Here is a 20,060-nt window from a genome sequence, read left to right on the forward strand (position 1 = left end):
CCTGCTCTCTGGGCACAAATGAACATCAGATGATTCCTGCTGGATAGTTGGCAAGTGATGGCTATTTCTTTCCGTTCTTCAGACTTTCAATACTACGAACCTCAGCCGACAGACCATCTTTCCACACGCAAACCCACTCGTCTGTTCCGTTTTTCCGATTACACACAACCTTTTTTGGCTTCTATATTACAGTCTATTTAGTTTTCCACCTCGTCGATGTGTCTCTTTTTTGGAACGGCTGATTCATCAGTCGTTTCAGCAGCCTTCTGGGGTTGCTCGTCACTTTCGGTAACTTCTGGCTTTTCGGCATTTTCAGCTTCTTGCTCTTGCTTGGCCTTTTGGGCCAACACTTCCTGTTCCTTCTCTATTAAAGGCAAGATCTTCTCTGAGAAAGAATTCAACTCCTCTTCCACATCGACATCACTTCCCTGCTCCAATACCTTCTTCAAAACAGGACCCCATATCCGCTCATCTCTGTTCTTGAAGTCCTCGATGGTGAACACGTTTTTGCCCAATTTCCAATCGGACTGTGCAGTTCTAATAAGTTCCACCATATAGGCAGAAGACTCGAGCGCTCTTCCAAAGTCACTCACCAAGCTTCTGATGTAAGTACCAGAAGAAACGTCAGCCGTGAAGTGGATCATGGGCAATTTTTCAGGCAAGATCTCGCCTTCGTCCAAAAGCTTGGGCTTAGAGACTTCGGTGGAGAGGCCTTCTTTTTCAGCTTTTTCGAGGTACTGGCTGGAGAAATACAAGGGCGAGTCATTCAAAGTGGGGTTGTTGGCCAAGCCGTGTTCCTTTGGCTTGCCGTCCTCGTCCAACTGGCTCTGTAATCTGTTGAACTCGTGGTCGACCTTCAACGAGTCTTCCTCGTGTATTTCCAAGCCGTGCACCTGGATCTCTCTAGTCTTGATGGGAGCAGGCAAGGGAATCCCCTTTCTGGCATACTCGTAGAAGGGCAATCCATTGATCTTGAGTGCTGAGAAGATGGGGGGAGTTTGTTTCAAGTTGCCCACGAATTTGGGCCCAGTTTCCGTAATCATTTGCTTGGTGACATGGTCGATCTTGTTCTGGGTGATAATCTCGCCCTCCGAGTCTCCGGTGGTGGTGGAAATCCCCAACAACGCTTTGGTTCGATACTGCTTGCGACATTCAGTCAAGTAATGTTGTAACTTCTTTGTTCCCAACCCTACTCCGATGACCAAGACTCCACTAGCCAACGGGTCTAACGTGCCTCCATGGCCAATCTTGACTTTAAGGTCACGTACCTTCTTTTCCACCTTCTGCTTGGACCAGGTCTTGTTGGAGCTGAGATCGTATCTGGCCTTTTCTTTGGCCTTGTTTAAGTCTTCGCTGAAGACGTCAGATGCTGTGAACAATTTCTGGATTTCGCCAATGAACTGGGCGGATGTGGCGCCCGAAGGCTTGTAAACTGCAAACACACCGTCCATTGCTTTCGGTGTGAAGCGAAACATGGTGATGATTTATCTCATCGAAATGGTGAAGTGAGGGACTGCACAGAGCAGGGCCAAATACGAGAGGATAGGGCCAGAAGAAATGGCGCTTACAGGCTACAATGGGCATCTGCTTGTTGAAACAGGACTTGTTTGGTACCAGAATTTATAGATTGACTTCAACAAAATAGTTGAAATGTCAAGAAGAAGGGAAGTGAAGTGATTGTGGGTGAAATGATTTTAGTTTGCACTGAGAGCGACTAGATATTCTGTGGAGACTGTATGTCATAGTAAAGGTTCTCTCGGTAATACCGAGAGAACGAAGTTAAATACTGGTATTATTGAAAGATTATTATTGATTAAAGCTATTGATCGGAGGTCAAAATTTCCGTACTTCACTCTGGTAAACGTGGGATGGGATACTTCCATGAATTTTCAGAAGTAAACACCAACACCAATGCAGCGGTACTATCACAATTGGTGATTGCAGAGAGTAGCTGAGCTACACTCGCTTGATTTGAAAGTATGATTTTGAATGTGCATGTAAGATATTCTCATTTTGCAATCAAGCTGGAAACTGGCACACTCAATGGTTGTATTTTTGTTGTGAGCACCATCCAATGGGATTAGGAGACCCAATGGTGGAATGTTTAGCGATCTCAGTCTCATTCTCCAGGAAGTGGTTTCGATATCTTTTGTGGTGGTTTTCTATTCTTTTGTCTTTACAGTTCCGATGACTGTATGTTACTTTAAGTCAGTAGCTGTAATATCATGTCTCAAGTAGAGAAACAGTCGGGTGCATGGAGTATTGTTATCTCATAATGTATTCACCGATTTATTGCTGTCCAATTTTAATCTTGCCCAAAATTCAAGGTCTTCCTCTAATTGCTAAGCCAGAGGCGCCTGCGCCCTGGCCTTTTTCCTGTGGCTACTTCACTGATGGGGCCTAGGCACCTGGAAGTCTAGCGACAAGTATCCCGACTGCCGCAAGGGAATCACTTTAAGACCCTTGCATTTCTCTGCCAATTTCACGTTAACGTCTGTGTCGATGTAGCTCTCCAATTCGAGGAGTTTCTTCTTCGAGTACGGGTTGACTAGTAATGAAAGGGTTCCCCCGCTCATCACATCAAGCACGCTTTGGAACGCATTTCGATAATCAAATGGGTTCAAAGCATCGTACAACAACTGGTTGATCCGGGTGACAATGGCAGTGAACTCCTCGACAGAAAGCCATCCAGGAACCAACGGGGTTAGCGAGGTAAGCCCAAACCAGTTATCGTCAAACACTCCCGAGACCTCATATCCCTGGTCTGCCTCGCTGCTGGACCCAGTCAACGCAGCAGGCTCCTTGCCGGGAACGTGTACTGAGAACTGGGGGATCACGTCAGAGTAGCGGTTGGTGTCATATACTCGGGGAATACGGACGATTCTGGTTGACGAGTGTTGGAGGGACTCCTTGGCTTCATAGTTGTTTGGGAAGTGGTTAACCACTAACGACGTGTCAGTAGTGATGGACTGGTTCGACTTGTAGTCGGAGGTAAGAAATTCATGGTAGTTGAAGAAGAGGAGCTTGTCTTTGGTAGGAGTCTCTTGGGGCTCAGGCTTGTGGGCATACTTTGTATTGGGGTCATTTATGTTGGCCGTCATGGTGCAGTTGGACCAATGGATGAAGAAGTAAGCCAGCACTGCTGGGGTGGAGATGATACGTTTGAGGAGTTAAATCTGATTTCGATAAGAAATTTGGGCAGCAAAAAAATGATTCCGCCCAGGATCGAACTGGGGACGTTCTGCGTGTTAAGCAGATGCCATAACCAACTAGACCACGCAACCATTTGTGAATAAAAAAGTATGGTGAGTACAGTAGTGCACTGCGGATTACATAATTGCTTACATAACCTAACATTTGGAATGGAGCCTTAATTGAGTGATTGGTGGAACAGAGAGGATGCAAATTGTAGATGGAGGACTCATAATGGGTTGAAGATTAAAATTAGGTTTTGGTATGGCACTGTTGGTACTTTCAATGACTAGTTACTTGCGCTGTGATGAAAGCCAACAGTCCATAGTTGGAAAAAAGAAACTGCAGTAGTAGCAGTGTAACAACAAATTTTATAAGATGGTGTAATTACTGTTTAATAGAGCTTTTACTCTATAACAGATATGGCTGGCTACTAACCGATATTGCTTGAACACGAACCACCTGTATTGATTTATGACCTTTTACTACTGCTAAATCCACTATGAATTACCCTATTGCCCTGGGTTAAATTCATCTCATGAATCTCTATACAATGTTGTTCCTTAAACAGCAACCTTGCACAGGTAAGGCTAACTTGTCTTGACTTCCCATCCCAGCCCTAGTTGGTCACGTGATAACAATTTACCGGCGCACGACCAATCCATATATAATGCGACAATTTCACACTTTTTCTTCACCAACTCTAAGGAACCAAAGTGTATGTAACAGTGCTTGCCGTGCAAAATGATGATCTCGAGTCCAGAGGACTCCTTCAAATAAACCCAGCTCAATTGATATTTGTTTATGATAAGAAGGTTTTAGATATCTGACACACCGTGTGACTGAACACTACTAACAAGCAGACCCATCTCGAAGTGTTTTTCACTGTGTAGAACTCATAAAAATCCTGCCACTCCGATTTCGGAAGCTGGTGGTGATGTGCCTCTGTAGGACGCCTAGAAGTGCCTGTTTGTGGGTAATTACAGATTGCTGGCCTAGTTGACTCAACTGCCAGTAAGATTTCTGTCTGGAGTAGGCGATATTAGCTCTATTATCGCTTTCCTTCTCCAGACTTCGGTCTTTGGAAAAGGCCATTTTTTATATTCTTGGTCTCCTCTTCCACACTCTTTCCTTCTGAGCCTGGAAAGAGTAACAAGACTTCCTTTTCTATCCTCTACAGTCCTGTTCGTCCTCTCTCTAGACTCCTTCACTACCTTTCTCTCTCGTCCCTCTGAGTCCTCTCTGCGAAAAATTTTTTGGTCTCACCACAACTTTTCAATCTGAAAATTCGACCACTACCAACAGACCCATCATGATTCCGCTCAGACAGAGTGTCTACAGAAACTTGACAAGGATAAACCTTGCCAAGGTCAGAGCACAGGGCGTTGTTATCACTCGTTTCCAGTCGGTGTCGTCCAGCGTGGAACCAATCAGGAGTGAAAGAAGTGCCAGATCCAACGACACCACTAGCCAATCTGCAAAGCCAACGAGGTCTGTGGGCAATTCCAACGACAGAACCAAGCCAGTGGAAAGAAAGCGTGCTCCGCTCAACCCCAAGCTCCGTGATGTGGCCAACCAGATCAGAGAAGTGGTGAAAAATGCCACCAACGACTTATCCGAATCGGTGGAGATCTTGGAGGAAGGACTCCTGTACTTAAGAGAGATCCAGGTGTCGGAAAAGATCCCGGAAAGAGTACTCTATCACGAGTTCCAGGCAGTGGTCACCAACCTCTTGTATAAAGCCATCAGCACCGAAACCTCCACCTCCCCCAACCAGATTCTTGACGTGTTGGTTCAGTACAAGGTCGCTCACAAGTACCACTTCACGCTTGTGGCAGCCAACTGGATGAAAGCCTCGGCGTACCATGAGGTATTGAAATTGTGGGTCCAAAACGTTGAGTACGAAAAATCCATGGACTTCTACTACTCCAACCCCTACGTGATCAAGGAGTCCGGTATCGACTTCAAGGGCTACTATCTTGTCAACCTCGCCTACTTCTCGTTCGTGCAGTCGTGCATCCAAGAGGGGGTCAAGTACCTGGCAGAAGATGCCTCCAAATTGCTCCAGAGCGAGCCTCCAGCGCCATTCTTCGTCCGTGGCACTTTGGCTGACCTCCACTTATTGTCCTCGCACACTAAGGAGTTCCAGGCGTTCACCAAGACCGTCCAGTCCCATGCTTACGATAATTTGGACCCCAACGGACCAATTGCCTACAAGAAAATCAACTCTGCAGCTGACAGAAAGGACCCATCAGGCTTGAACCGTGTCTTCGTGGAGTTGCAGGAGGCAGCCAAAAAGTCTTCCAAGCCATTGACGGAAGGCACCATGAACAGAGTCATGAAGGCATACTTGGACTGCGACAGACCAGAAGACATCTTCAACTTGTTCCAGAGCATGCTCCAGCACGGAATCGAGGTTCCTTCCATTAGTTCGTGGGAACTCGTGTTGAGGGCCATGGGCCACCCCAGCCACGTCAGCAAACGTACCACCAAGAGAAAGACTATCGCAGAGAACATCGACAGAACCATTGAGACTATCGTCAGCAATGGCACTGAAATCACTCCCAAGACATTGTCGATCATTGTGGGGGCATTTGCCAACTTGAACCGTTTCGACAAGGTCGAGGAGTACTTGCAGAGATTCAGCACTGAGGGTGAAGGCTCGTTGAAGATAATCAACCCCACCAAAAATAACATCTTGGTGGGTTTGGTGTTGAACAACAAGGTTGGCGAGGCCGAGACCAAGTTGAAGCAGTTCATGGCCGACGGCAGTGGCTACGTGCCAATCACCCACACCATGAACACGTTTTTGGGGCACTACGCTAAAACCAAAAACTATAAGGCAGTCGAGGGTATCTTGGAGTTCATGAAGAAAAATAACATTCCCGAGGAGGTGGCCACCTACACCATCATGATCGACATTTTCTTCAAGTTGCACCGTGAGAAGGGTTTGGCTCCCGACGTGGACCAAATCTTGGCCAGCATCACCAAGTCCAACACCATCCAGTTGAACGACTTCACCTACACGGCGTTGATCGACGGTTTGGTCAAGGACGGTGCCAACATCGAGGCTGCCAGGCAGATTTTTGCCGGTGCCTCCAAGAAGTACAAGCTGTCAGCACAGCTCTACACATCAATGATGAAGGGTGAGTTGGACTTCGGATCAGTAGCCAACGCTGAGGTGATTTTCGACAAGTACATCAAGCACATCTCCAACGATGCCCGTGTGTGGAACATGATGATCACGTCTTTGTTGGCCAAGCACGAGGATTTGGCGTTGCAGTACTACGAAAACATGAAGGCGCAGGCCAGCTTGAAGGTGGAGCCCAACTTCTTCACCTACTACTACTTGCTCAGCCACTTCCTCAAGCGTGGCAACAAGGAACGGGTGCAGTACCTTATTGACGAGTTGCTGGGCCAAAAGCTTCGCGACCTTGGCTCAGAGTTGCCTAAGATTTTGCACCCACTCACCAGCGAGTACAGTTTCAGCAACGAGTTGTTGGGACAGCTCAAGCAGCAGTAGACACCAGGAGGTGTTCCAGAATATAGCAGTGAGGTATCGATCCCATGGCGAGCGGCTGGGGCTCGCAACTAATTAGCCATTTATGTACATAGAACAATCACCTTCGTAGATACGACGCACGTCGTGGGAACCCAGGCTTGCTGCGGCTCGAAACCTAAGGCTGAATAGGCTGCGCCTGGGACGTATGGTCTCCACATTCCAGCGTGTGGTATGCTCAGCAGCTGCGGTGGGACCAGCCTCAGATTGTCCGACCGCAAGTGAGGAGTTTGCGTAGGAGAAATAATGATAGTAAGGATGGTGAAAATAACTAAGAGTGTTAACCAGCAGAGTGAAGATAGTCAGCTGTTATTATCAGTCAAGGAAAGTAACAGTTGTATAACTAAGAATTATTTAAGGTCACTGCTAGGATATTTAAACCTTCACAAATAGTATTAGGGTAACATTGTTATAATTACTTAAAGATTAATGCGGTGGGGACAGCGACTGGCACAAAAACTCACCGCAAATCTCCACGAACCGCATGCCCTGGCTATTGTAGTTGGAAACCTTCGCATGATGGATAGTCTAAACCGGATGCATTATCGTGCCGGCTATAATTTCCCAGACGGCAATTTCAGCGTAAGCAACTGCCTGGCTGCAGACCACTTCGGGAATAGGCTCGAGCTTATTCTGGGGCTAGAAGCTGGGGATCTGGAGGGAATGTCGTGGCACTTTGACGAGATCACGAGATCACGACATTGTCGCTCTTCTACAAGTGTCATTTCGTTTCTTGTTATTCACGCCAGTGGCTGGCGGCAGTCGGTATGTACGGCCCACGACTGGTGGGCTGGTTGTAGCGTCGTCAAAAATATCTGGCTCCGGAGGCAGCCAGGCACCTCGTCAAAAACTTATTCACTAATCTCGGCCTGGGGTCCGCAGATGCCTCGTCAGACGCTGGAAAATTCACGAGTCACGGTCGCTGAAGTCCCCCATGGCCCGCTTCCACACAGGAACCCCCCACCTCTTCATACGGGCAAAAGCACTGTCGAAACTGTCCAATGCAGGCCTTGTGTCCAACATGAACGCAGGCATGCCTGTGTCCTCGTCGTCGGGAGCTCCGTAGTAGTCGATGACATAGCGCACTTCCTTCCAGCCCTTCTCTCTGCCCAAGCTTCTCAAGACTGTCCAGTCGTGTCTGTCGAACGGAGGCACGGTGTTGAAGGTCTCAGGGAAGATCTTGCCGAGCCACATGTACATCTGAGCTCTGGGAGACAAGTCGTGGGGTCTTCCGGTGAACTTCTTCAATCTGGGTTCCACCTTGGTCTCGCTGGTGTGCTCGCTTTCCCAGTCCAAGATCTGGACCCACGCACCTTCGTTCAAGAAGTTGTGCACATCCACCATGGATTCGACCGCATCTTCAGGGATTCCGTCTCCCTTGCCCTTTCTCAACATGGCATTCAACATCTGCTGGGGCGAAGGGTATTCCCACAAGCCCTGGTCCTCAGACTCGCCTCGTGGGATGGACGAGATGGTTCTTTCGGTAGAAAGGGTGATCTTCTGGCCAGGAGCTTTTTCTGACGAGAGATGTGGCATGTTGTTCATGGGGTTGAGCACCTCGTGGTCCACGGGGCACTGGGAGGCAGAGGCATCGGATTTGGAGATTGAGGTGTGGTCGATGGGACAGCCGGAAGCAGGCTTTGGGGTGTGGTCTATGGGGCAGCCAGAGGGCTTGGGGGTGTGGTCAATAGGACACTTAGCAGCACTTGTGCCGGCAGAAGGAGCAGCGGCGGTATCAGCCCAGAACCATCCCATTTTGCAGTGGTGTAGATGAGTTGTGATGGGATGAAAAATCATAGCTGCTGGTCACGTGAGCAGCGGTCATCCAGATGCGTCTGCGGGCATTGGTGACAGAGGGTGAGCGTCTGGTACCATCTTATCACCAGAGAGGTTTCGTGACACAGGCGAACGATGGGGCCGTATATGCATAGGTCGGGGTTGCATGCCCCTACAATATAGTTCCATCAGAGAAACTGCAGAATCCGTGCTGATCGCCATGTGGTGAATCAACTCCGGTTATTTTGGTGCGAGCCAGATTGACCTGCCGGCAATAATGTGCCGGCTATAACTTTAGGACGCATGGGATCGGCCCCAGGTGGTAGGCCTATAGCCGCGATAAGCGGATGCAGTGCTACCATCGCTGGTGGGGTTCGGGTGCCCGCTGATTGCATGTCACGTGATGCCTTTGTTTGGTAACCGTGGAGATAACGATTTGTGTCGGCATAACTAGTTGCTTGCATGAGTGAAATTGTCTGGCCAAAGGTGTCCCGAGGTCAGTACGGATGCCAGGAATGAAGGGTGGCTGATTGCGCTGCCTGGACAGTTCTCAGACGAGGCCTGGACGAGGGGAACCGCCCGGGAGGAGTGTCGTCTACAGCACCAGCGATGCCGTCCGGACTCCAGGTTGGAAGGTGGCACCCCACCTAACTGGCGCCGGGGACTAAAAGTCGGCCAGTGCTCGTAGATGTCGTACGTCAGACAGTTTGCAGTGGGGACCAAATAACCGCGAAAACACCCTTCCTAACTGAAGCACCCTCGCTAGCGAACATGTCGAAGTTGTGGCATTTATGGTTTACGCTTTAGCCCCTCTTCTGACAATAGTTTCGAATGAATAGCTTATCTCTAGACAATTGCTGCGGTAGACTGTTTGGAGAACTCACAGGAACATACTTCTCCCGGTGGATAGTGGAGGTCTGCACAATAGAGGAGGAGAACGCTAGTGCTTTGTGGCCTCGGTATTTTTCCTGTTACAGATCAGGGGAATAGGCGGGACTTTGTTCAAGTATGCAGTGCTCGAGCCAGTGCACAGGTGGGCAAAGGTGGTCCCAGACCACACCGTCCACCAACAGGTGTTATTGTCTACCAAACCCCACCGACACCTGGAATTAACGATCGAGGTTGACTGGCTTACCGAAAACCAAAAGCGTGGTGTGTAAAAGGCTTAGTCCACCCAGAATTTACGGGAGGTCTTGGTGCACGGGGTGCCACTTAGACTATTGGTCGAATAGTAACGGTTCTGTTCGATGGGCATGGCTAGCTCTAAGGGTGTAGCATGACTAGTGCATGATGCCTGTCCACGCCAAAGCTATTAACATGAATATGGATTGTTCAGTAGTTTAAATCGGAACAAGAAAGTGAATGTCTCCATGTCGTCGCATGTGACTGAATCCAGCGACTCCTGTAGTTAGACGATTTCTGAGCCCAAGTTAATATGCCTTAATTTGGATCTAAAAAGTGTCGCGCTGTTCAGCTCCAGAAATAGATGTCGTCCGTCCGGACCGAACAATCGTATGCGTGCTTGGCAAGGAAAAAATAGGAATCCCGGTTGTTGCGTCCACTATCAGGGTAGGGTCTTCCGTATGTGTGGTTCACTCAAAACCTCTACCGCAAGCATGAAGGCCCAGTCCATCTCGGACCACCAGGTGATCTTTTCCCGACAATAGAGGCGGTTGCACACCGGAGTACAGACCTCCCTGATCATGGTGCACGATGTGTTCTCAGTGGACACAGAATTAACCCAAAGCGATCTCTACGATCTACAGCGGGGACCAGCAAGGCGACCAAAGGGTGAAAATTGTGAAAATTAATATGAGGTTGACACTAAATCAGTGCCAGATGCTGGGGAAGGATTACACTGATTTTATTTTATGAGTGTATATAAGCTGAAATTACTCAATCAGCCAGCGAGTTCGTATATAATTATCCTATTATTTTTTCCCACAGTGCTTTGTTAACTGTTAGTTCCAATTACAGGGAAGACCGACGGTGTCATTATCTCCGAGGCCAAAGCCCCTACATATCCGTGGTAGAGTTTCTTGGTTGTTTGCCAAACCCATCCTGTCCCCTTCCAATACTGAAAGTATAAATATATCCTCTAAACAATAGGAGTAAATCCTGCAAGACATTTTCACGACATATGGTTGGCCTGGGGATCTCACCGCAAACAATGTATTTTTGTACTGGGCACTCTAGTTTAGTCTAGAATTCGAATCTCCAGTACTTCATTTGCGTCGGTTGTAACATACTACCACGATAAACTGAACACTTCCACTTACAACAGAGGTGGAGCTATTAGACACCAAAGTTCCCTTGAGTTCTGTTTTTAGAGGTTTCACCACCATGAACTGAAAAAGGAAGTAATACCACACGGTACACGGGTTGCCTTTGTGGACACCCAAGCTTTATCCGACAAGAGATATATTTTTTCTGTATCCACGTAGTGCCATGGTAGCATCCGAGTTCGGGGACCAAGGGCGCCCAACTGTTAATTACATCGAATTATATTTTTTTTGAATAAATACTACAGTATGACAACAGATCTGAGCCAATTCGAAAAACCTATTATGATGAAACATCAACAGACCTAATCTAGAGAAATTCCATCCATTTCAATTACTGATTGTCAGGTGGCCACAGAGGCGATGTTCGACAATGTGAGGAGGAAACGCACACAAACAATCAACAACATCATCAACAACAAGGACCACCAGCATTGCTTCAAGCCAGGGTACCTCCGCTATTGTTGTCCAATTTATACTCATTCGGAACCAGAAAGCCTCTTTAGAGAATGGTCGTGCACCCGCTTAATAATAATACTTTGGAGCGCGGGGGGGGCGCTGTACGATTTAATCCGAATTAAGAAAAATATGTCTTAGAAGTGTCTCGGAAAATCTAAAATTTACGAGGAGCCGCATGTTCCTTCTGCTGCGACGTGAAGTACACAAAACTGCATGTCGCGAAGAACCCCTGAAACTGCGACATAGTTCGAGATGTTCACGTGACCTATTCTTGTTACATTCTACACAGAAAGCACCACCAAAATACCCGGTCGCCTCCATTATATTTATCTGGTTCCTGATCCACGATTGACAAGGCAGCTCAACCCTGTTCTGTCTGATGGAGGCCACTGTTGGAGGTGGCAGTAGCCAGCACTTGTCGTATCTATCAATGACAGTAAGTTCTAGGGATGAAATATCTAAGATGCATCGCGTAGGGAGTTGTAATGTTCTCCCAATCCATAGGAGTGTTTATAATAGCCCAATTTCAACTCATTATTCTCTGCTCCCTCGTTGATTATTATGGTAGATGCGCCAGCGATGAAAATGCTTACCGGACACTCAAATAGCTTGGAAAGAGCGAGGATCTCCATATCCGAACCCCACATAGCAGTGGTGGTGAGTTCTTGGATATAGTTGTCGAGGTCTCGGAGCTCACCCGTATTTTCGTCAAACATAAACGGCACAAAATCGTCTCTGTGTTCTGATATGTACTTGGCAGAAAGTTCTCTCAATTCCTGGATGCTGTGGTTGACATTGTGTCTGAGTGTCAACTGGTCCTGGATGGACGCGAAGAGACAATGGCCATCAGGCTTGATTTCGTGTACCTTCAACCCGTTCAACTGGAGCAATTGGTCCATCGACTCGATTTCGATTTGCCTGTAGTCCGTTGTGTTCGCAGCTTCTTCTGTGGCTTCTTGCTTGATACGCTCGATTTCAGCCTTCCTCTTCTCCAACCTTTCCTTTGCACGGTTTCTCTTCTTGCCCGACCCTGCTGGTGTAGCTGGAGCAGGAGGTTCGGTAGAAGTCAGTTCAGGAGTGGAATTTGGAGCCTGGACACTTGGGGTATCTGCCGAGATAGCAAGACGGGCCAAAAGCTCCTCTGGTGTCACTTCTTGCTCGCCTGAGTCGCCATTCAACTCATCCAATTCTTGTTTGTGTCTGCGTTCGAGCTCATCCTGTAACTCTTGACACTTCACCAAGACGCCTTTTCTGGTTTTCTTGGTGGCCTGCTTCTTCATTCCAGTGATGGTGGCCATCAAGTCCTTGGCCTCCTTCTTGTGGCGAGCCTGGACGGCCTCAACCGACTCTTCGGCCAGATCCATCTGTGTAGTAGTGGTGGCACTGACGGGGATTTCTTCCTCAGCCTGTGACATTGCTCTTGCAGTGCGATGCGATGAGATGAGGTGTAACCGTATCAACGAAAGCCCTTCTTAAGTCCGCTGGTGATTTTTCACTGGTTGATTTTTCGCTGGTTTCTCAACCAACCACCAAATTTTCGTGCATGCGACATGCCAGTTGCCATGGTATATCCGATAAGAAGGGGACTGCAACTGCAAGCAAGAATGTGGTATGCTGGAGAAACCGGGGCGCCACGGGAACTAGGGTACTACGGTTGAGCGGTGACGCAAGCGATGCGATGAGGTCATGTAGCCTGGAAGCGACTGTTGAGCCTTTCTTGGTAGCCTCGTCCCCAGGAATGAGGCAGAGCATCTTACGAGTTATAGGGGGCCCGGGGCACTGCAATGCCGCTGAGCCCATCGACGAACGAGGCAGACTTTCAGGATTTCTGGGGATCTAAGGAGACGATGGTGTGCTGGTGCGCCCAACTTTGGTTTAAGCTCTCGAGGCACAGTGCTACAGTGTAACGTGTGGGCTATTACCTCGTCTAAATCGGAGATATTCAGGAGCTGGTGGTGCCTGACAATGAAATTCCCCGTACATGACGTTAACGGTCAGTTGACGAGAGGATGAGCCTCGGATATGTCGGGGACAATAGCGGGCGCTGGCAGTAGCGTTAGCGCAGCCAGGTCTCATGCGTGCAGCACAGCATGGGGCAGGGTGGACGGCACCTCCCCGGGAGTGGCCATGTAGCGTCACGTGCAGGGTGGTGCATTGTGCGCTGTCCTAATAACATTTCCTATCTGGAGCTTAATTGAAAAATCGGCTTACGTAAGGGCGCCGCTAACGTTGCCTGAAAATGTCGGGATTGCCTCGTCTAACAATAGCACATAATAGCGCTAGGACGAAGAAAGGCAATCTTCGGCGAAGGCAGATCCAGGCACCGTAGTAGGCGCAGAGGTCCAGACTACTGGGGATCGACTCGTCAATGTTGAAGATCGCCCGTGGCTCCATTTGATCTAAAAGATCCATACTCACAATTGAGGTGCCGTGCCGTTGCGGCCAAGATGTAGCCTTCGGTATCGCTGCCCCAAGGGCATATGCGAGCCCCACCTGCAATACCAAAATCGGGATTTACACTATCGCGATAGCGGCCACAAATTTTTCACTTTGGCAGGAATGCACGACATTAGTGATGGCACCTTTCCAGTGAAACAATAGCTGGATGAGGGCATGGCTGTAGCAATGAGCCTGTAACCCACAAACGGTCTAGATTACCTGCCTCCTGGTGCCTGGATGGCCACAGATCAACAGGCGTCAGGCTGAGGTTATGCATTTAATTTATGTTTGGTATAGGAGGCGATTATTGACGTTGGCGCGCAAGGCATTACTGGGGGCATGTCTCGGCGGAGCTGGACACAATAACTTACATTAATAAGTTATGCGTATACTTCTATGCGTTAGAGGCATAGCGTCGGGATGCCGGTGCTCTGAACTGGGCCATGAAGAGGCCAGAAATCGGCTGGTATAGTCTGACCACCAGTGGGAAACTCATGAAATTGCACCTCAGCAATTCTCCCGAGTGGTTTCACCATTTCAACTTTAATATTTGCCAAACTTGGATAGTGACGGCACAGCGCAAACCAACGCCAGATCAAGGAAATGAAAGATTCTCAACCTAAAAGTAACCTGCCCGTATGCTCGAGGGTATTTTTTAGCCCTGTCTATGATTTGGGAAGGATTGCATCAGACACAACCTGCACAGAACCATCCCTGGCTTGGAAGGGGGTCTCCACACAGTGAGGGACAGGGTTGGCAGTAACCGGAGAGAACTTGCGTACAATAAGCGAAAATACTGGACTGTGAGCTGATTACGGATGTAAATAGATTTTTGCCAATGCCTCCATGGGGTATGGTTCTTAGCCAGATTGATGCTACAATAGTATTCTTGAAAGCTAAACTGGCGATATGAGCCCTACCAACTGAAATAGCGATTAGAAAGGAAATTAGTTTATGTTAATTCTGACAATGCCTTCACCGACCCTAATCTTGCTGGTGAAAAATTACACGGTGTGCCCCAGGTGTGGTCCGAGTACGAAACCATCCAAGCCCGGTTCTGATAAGATGGGGGCGCGCGACATTTTGTCGAGGCGCACACGACCCCCATTTTAACGCAACTAGGAGTCAAGCGCTATGAGCCAGGTAGACCACCTCCAAAAGAAAGTTTTCTGGTCTACCCGCGCGCCTGCATACAGCCCCAAATTAAGTTTAAGTGAAAAATAATTTTTGCTCTCTCGCCATGAATGTATCCCGATAGTAAAGATTTATGGTTTGGTTCCACGCAAAAAAAAAAAAGAGTAACACCATAGAGATTTCCAGTTCAACCTGGGAACCTATAATGAGTGCAAATTATTATTTGGCCAGAGTATTGTGTTATCTCCTAAGAGCCTCTATGGCAGCAAAAAAAAAAAAAAGAAAAGATGTACAGGAAAAGGAGACAATTATGTAGGAGCTATGGTTGTTATAGCACTGTGATTCAGGGTGAACTACCGTAGACATTTGTTAACTAGGAAAATTTTTGGACATATCCCAGTTGTATATATATCTTTTCATCTGCTTCGGTTTTTCACAACTCTACCCATTCACACTTTTCACCCATTGAGGTTTGGTTGTTCCTCATTACACATACCCGTCATATATATTCACTTATATATCAGGCATAGATACATCCAACCTGTCCTACCTTCTCTCTTACACCCCACCCTAGACCTAATCATTCTACCCAATACTTCTCTAAGTCCACCCAATTAGGTTCGTCTTCCCCCTCCACCAATTCATTCCTTGGCTCGTCCTCCTGCTACCTTCGTTTCATGTCCAGTTGGTAATCATCTTCATTTTCGTCATAACGCAAGTTGCGCATCCAGTTCCATTTGCATCCTAGCGGCATTCTTTTATCGTCTCCACCTACTTTTACAGCTTACGCTTTTACAACATTCATATAACTACATCCATTCGCCACGATGTACTCCAATTCCCCAGACTCCTACCACCAATTGCGTATGCTCAATTCGTCGGTAAAGTCCTCCAACTTCACCTTGCAGTCCATGGAGTTCAAGTGCCACGCTTCGACCGTGTCGGAGTACCAGCTTGACATGCTCCAGCACTTGCTTGAAATGGAGTCCAAAACGTTGCCCAGCTTAGTTCTCATTGAACAACAGCCGGAAATCAAACTTGGCATGAGGCCCTTGTTGCTCGACTTCTTGATGGAGGTGATCACCATCTTGAACCTCTCCAAGTCCACGTTTCCGCTCACTGTCAACCTCATTGACCGTTACTGCTCCACGCGTATCGTCAAGAAGCAGCACTACCAGTTGTTGGGATTGACCAGTCTCTGGATCAGCTGCAAGAACTTGGACTCCAAGTTCAAGATCCCCTCGTTGAACGACTTGAGAAAGATCTGTGTCGATAGCTACTACAAGGAGTTGTTCATCGAGATGGAAAAACACATCTTGAAGTCGTTGGAGTGGATGGTCAGCAGCCCCACCTTCGACTCGTTCGTTGACTTGTACTTGAACATCTTGATCAACAACGGCACCAACCCCACGGTGTCCAACTTGATCAAGAAGTCGTGCCACAAGATCAAGACTTTGTCGAACTACATCGGTGAGTTGTTCCAGTTCTACCCCAACATCTACTTCGACTACACCTCGTCGCAGATCGGCTTGATCTGCATCTTGGTCAGCATCTTGACCTTGAAGATCCCCATTAGCTTGATCAGCTTGTTGAATTTCTACAACGACATCCTTAAACAGGACTCCGACAACGAGACCCACGAGCCTATTTTGTCGGTGCAGTCGTTCCAAAACTTGTTCAACAAGAACTTCTTCAAGAACTTGATCAAGATCTTGGACAACCCTCCTAAGTGCTTGGAAGTCAAGTACTTCAGCGAAGAGAGCAAGTACAGCCAATTGATGAAGTCTTTGGTCGAATGTGCAACCGACTCGTTGACATCATTGTTGGATCCTCCTGTGACCCCAAGAATGTACGGCCAACAAGACCAATGTGCCAGAAAGCAGCCTACTCCAAGTGTGCTTCCACTCACGCCTGTTTCCAACAGCACCAGCCCCAAACGGTTCAATGACCTGATTTTCTCCGACGAAAAGGCCATGGTCAATCCCAACACCCCCTCATCCAGATCGAGTCCAGTGGCCACCATGCAGCCTCCTAGTTTCAAGAAAAGATCGTTCGAGGACTTGAACGCACTGGACATGATCGCAAGTTACGAGCTAGAAACCGCTGACGATGTCAAGAGATCCAAGACTGTCGCCAGACCGGTGTTCTTCATTTAGCCCTCCATTTCATAGTGCCTCGTGTTGATAACTGGCTTATCCAACGCGCAGCACCCACGTCTAGTTTATTTCCTATTCATATTACCTTGTGTGACTGGCAGGGCCCCATTTTGCATATACGTATTGTCAAAATACACATCTCCATACATAAGATTAATGTAAATTGCTACACGAAAGTTAGAGCCTGGAATCGGTGATAAAAGCCGTAAAGTCGGTGAATCTACACAAATCTTCTCGTATTGCCTGGACCATTCCCACCGTGGACCACCTAAAGGCAGTGGCTTATGGACGGCTTGTGGACGGCACATACCCAGGCCCAGCACGAGGCAGAGATCGCCTCGGCATTGGCTAGAACCCATTCTTGAAACGGAATTGAAGGAGTAGATTTGCAGCTCAAACTGTGATCCATTACCTTAAATTAGCCAGCAAAAGGCTAATGGGTTCATCGCCCGCCAAATGTAAGGTATAACCGAGTACGGCACCTGTACAGAACCACCAACCCTGCTGGAGGTACATGCCACGGCTTGCGACGTGGTGGGCGCAAACTGGTAGCCATACCTGCCTGCAAACTCTAAACCGTCCCGAATTCCGTGAATTTTCACTCTAGGTCAAGGACCCCTATCTGGTAGGAGGGGACGGTTTGCCCGAAGATCCCCACTGCAGGCGTATTTGTTAGCCCCCAAACCTTAACTAGCCACCATTCAATGCCAGTTTGAAGGGTTTTGGACTGGTGCCGCAGCCCTGATACAATTGGACCCTACTAACTCCATCCAGCTGGAATTTTCAAGTGAGAGTCAATGTGAAATCATGTACCTGGTCGCCCACTTTGGCCGAGCACCTTTAACTTCAGGATATTTCGACGTTGGGCGGGTGTTTCCTACTGTCACCTACAAGGGACGGTTGCGCTGGGTGCGTCTCAGACCTTGACCTCGGGCATAACTTCCTGCGCTTAAATCCCTGGACATGCAGTGGATCTACCCATCGGTTTAAAACGGGCCATTCTCGGAATATCCCTCCTTCTGGGACCACGACAAGGTTCTGGCAGCCGCTTTTCGGGGCGTAGGTGCCAGCGCTCGCCCATTGGCCAGCCCAAGCCCTCCAGGACCCCGCCAGAACCGCCCAGGACCCCCAATTCCGGGGCTCAGGCGCCCATTTCTCCCCTAGACTGGGGCGCCAGAACCGACGGTCACGTGCCAAGGAGCGCTGCTCGCATCGAATTCGAGACAACAACAGCAATGTCGGACAACGGTGATAAAGGACCAGTTTAACCGCCCAGTGTCAAATAATATCCCACCTGGATTGAGCACACCGCTTCGGTCCATGTCATAAGCACCCTTCGCGCGTTTGCCTCCTACGCATCATATTTCACATAATTGCGCTACTCATCAGCGTTGCCTGCTCCAACAATAGTAATGTCTGATTACAAGCGACACGCCACAGTAGGCTCCAGTTACCAAAACTACCGCATTGCACGGGACACTGAAATTGACCAGTTGTCTTACGAGAACAGTGAGCCTGCGCCAGCCGAATTCTACGCCAATTATGTCAACCGTCGCTGTCCTGTCAAGCTCACAGGATTCCCTGGCATATCTGGCGCTGGCGGCGCAATTGATGTTGCCAGCTTCATGCCGGGGCAGTTGCAGGCCACGCTAGCGTATACGGGAGAATTGCAGGTGGAGAAAAAGTTTAAACACGGCTTTGGCTCGGGCCAGGAACGGCTTAAAATGCCTGTGGGCAAGTTGATGGACTTGTTCAAGGAGGGAAGCGGGGAGTACTATCTCACGACGCAGTACGAGCACGAGGACGAGGAAGAGGAGGGGAGTGAAAATGAGAGTGAAAACGTGGGAAGTGGCGACGAGATAAGAGATGAAAATGATGAGAGTGAAAATGATGAGAGTGAAAACGACGAGAATAGCGGTGAAAAAGTCATTAATGATGCCAATGGCAAAGCTGCTTGGAACGTGGCCCACGAAGGCTCCGACGACGAAGATGACGACTCCATTGATATGAATAACCTCCATGACGACTTCGAAGACGACAACTCTTCCATTGATATGAACGATCTTCGTGACGACTTCGAAGACGACAATACCATCACTCCAGAAGAGAGAACCCATAGGATAAGAGAGCTTTTGCAGCCTCCGTTGACCAACTTGATCCACAAGCCTGACATCCTTCCATTGGTGCCCAACATCTTATCAAAACTCATCCCCCAGCAAATCAATCTCTGGATGGGCCAATCAGGACCAACGGCACCAGAGGTGGTCGTTGACCCCTCCGACAAAACGTGTGGCCTCGGCAAGTACATTCCAGGTACCAGAGGCTCGTCCTCAGGCTTGCACCACGACCATGCAGACAATTTGTACATCTTGGTATGTGGAAAGAAACGGTTCACGTTGTTCAGCCCAGCAGACGCCCTGAAGTTGTACACTGTGGGTGAGATCTACAAGGTGTACAACAGTGGGATTATTGACTACGAGACCAACGAAAGAGCACCCAACTGGCGACACATCAGAGACGATGGTGCCATCATTGAGGAGGTGATCAGATGGCAATTGGACCAGCTCGAAGACACGGACGCAGACAGCGAAAAACACAAGCAATTGTTGAAACAGCTCGACTTCGAGCACAAGAGGTCGAGAAAGGTGAACTCTGGAGGTCCCAAGCTCGATCCTCCCAATTTCTCGACCATTCCACCAGGATTGCTCCATATAGACGAGTTCCAAGACCCCGAAACCCGCAAAGAATTGGTGCAGTTTGCCCACAAGCACTTCCCGGGCTTTTTGGAGTTGAATCGGTTCACGGTGTGGTTGGAGCCGGGCGACATGCTCTACTTGCCTGCTGGATGGTTCCACGAGGTGTCGAGCTTTGGCGAGGACGACAAGGACAACGTGCATGTTGCATTGAACTACTGGTTCATTCCGCCGAATACAGACGACCCTGCACGGCCCTACAGCGACGAGTACTGGACGCAAGACTGGGAAAGGACACAGGAGTGCATTGAAGGCGAGAGACAGCTGGGACATACATAGATATTAATAGACTCGTGCCTTTGGCGGCTAT

The 20,060-nt window shown here is 48.6% G+C and overlaps 7 protein-coding genes and 1 non-coding gene across 8 annotated transcripts; 3 read left to right on the forward strand and 5 right to left on the reverse strand.

The window, feature by feature from the left end:
* Positions 1 to 197: 197 nt before the first annotated feature.
* On the reverse strand, positions 198 to 1,451 carry PUS4 (pseudouridine synthase; the record flags this gene model as incomplete). The annotated part of the gene is made up of 1 exon (XM_020209227.1): positions 198 to 1,451. The coding sequence occupies one exon, from the start codon at positions 1,449 to 1,451 to the stop codon at positions 198 to 200; it is 1,254 nt and encodes a 417-aa protein (XP_020066725.1).
* Positions 1,452 to 2,387: 936 nt separating this feature from the next.
* CANTADRAFT_45198 (uncharacterized protein) lies at positions 2,388 to 3,101 on the reverse strand (the record flags this gene model as incomplete). Its single annotated transcript, XM_020209184.1, has 1 exon — positions 2,388 to 3,101. The coding sequence occupies one exon, from the start codon at positions 3,099 to 3,101 to the stop codon at positions 2,388 to 2,390; it is 714 nt and encodes a 237-aa protein (XP_020066726.1).
* A 109-nt stretch (positions 3,102 to 3,210) lies between these two features.
* On the reverse strand, positions 3,211 to 3,284 carry CANTADRAFT_t42. The gene has a single exon. It is a non-coding gene; the product is annotated as a tRNA-Val (tRNA).
* A 1,220-nt stretch (positions 3,285 to 4,504) lies between these two features.
* Positions 4,505 to 6,715, forward strand: CANTADRAFT_44564 (uncharacterized protein; the record flags this gene model as incomplete). Its single annotated transcript, XM_020209123.1, has 2 exons — positions 4,505 to 4,602; positions 4,684 to 6,715. 2 exons carry the CDS (start codon positions 4,505 to 4,507, stop codon positions 6,713 to 6,715), a joined length of 2,130 nt encoding a protein of 709 aa, XP_020066727.1.
* Positions 6,716 to 7,657: 942 nt separating this feature from the next.
* On the reverse strand, positions 7,658 to 8,506 carry CYC3 (holocytochrome c synthase; the record flags this gene model as incomplete). The annotated part of the gene is made up of 1 exon (XM_020209242.1): positions 7,658 to 8,506. One exon carries the CDS (start codon positions 8,504 to 8,506, stop codon positions 7,658 to 7,660), a length of 849 nt encoding a protein of 282 aa, XP_020066728.1.
* A 3,220-nt stretch (positions 8,507 to 11,726) lies between these two features.
* On the reverse strand, positions 11,727 to 12,632 carry CANTADRAFT_43807 (uncharacterized protein; the record flags this gene model as incomplete). The annotated part of the gene is made up of 1 exon (XM_020209017.1): positions 11,727 to 12,632. One exon carries the CDS (start codon positions 12,630 to 12,632, stop codon positions 11,727 to 11,729), a length of 906 nt encoding a protein of 301 aa, XP_020066729.1.
* A 3,036-nt stretch (positions 12,633 to 15,668) lies between these two features.
* Positions 15,669 to 16,997, forward strand: CLN3 (cyclin; the record flags this gene model as incomplete). The annotated part of the gene is made up of 1 exon (XM_020209126.1): positions 15,669 to 16,997. One exon carries the CDS (start codon positions 15,669 to 15,671, stop codon positions 16,995 to 16,997), a length of 1,329 nt encoding a protein of 442 aa, XP_020066730.1.
* A 1,412-nt stretch (positions 16,998 to 18,409) lies between these two features.
* On the forward strand, positions 18,410 to 20,029 carry CANTADRAFT_44562 (uncharacterized protein; the record flags this gene model as incomplete). The annotated part of the gene is made up of 2 exons (XM_020209122.1): positions 18,410 to 18,878; positions 18,972 to 20,029. The coding sequence occupies 2 exons, from the start codon at positions 18,410 to 18,412 to the stop codon at positions 20,027 to 20,029; spliced, it is 1,527 nt and encodes a 508-aa protein (XP_020066731.1).
* Between the last annotated feature and the right edge of the window lie 31 nt (positions 20,030 to 20,060).

Source organism: Suhomyces tanzawaensis (assembly GCF_001661415.1).
Source record: "Suhomyces tanzawaensis NRRL Y-17324 unplaced genomic scaffold CANTAscaffold_1, whole genome shotgun sequence".
NCBI classification, from domain to species: Eukaryota; Fungi; Ascomycota; class Pichiomycetes; order Serinales; family Debaryomycetaceae; genus Suhomyces; species Suhomyces tanzawaensis.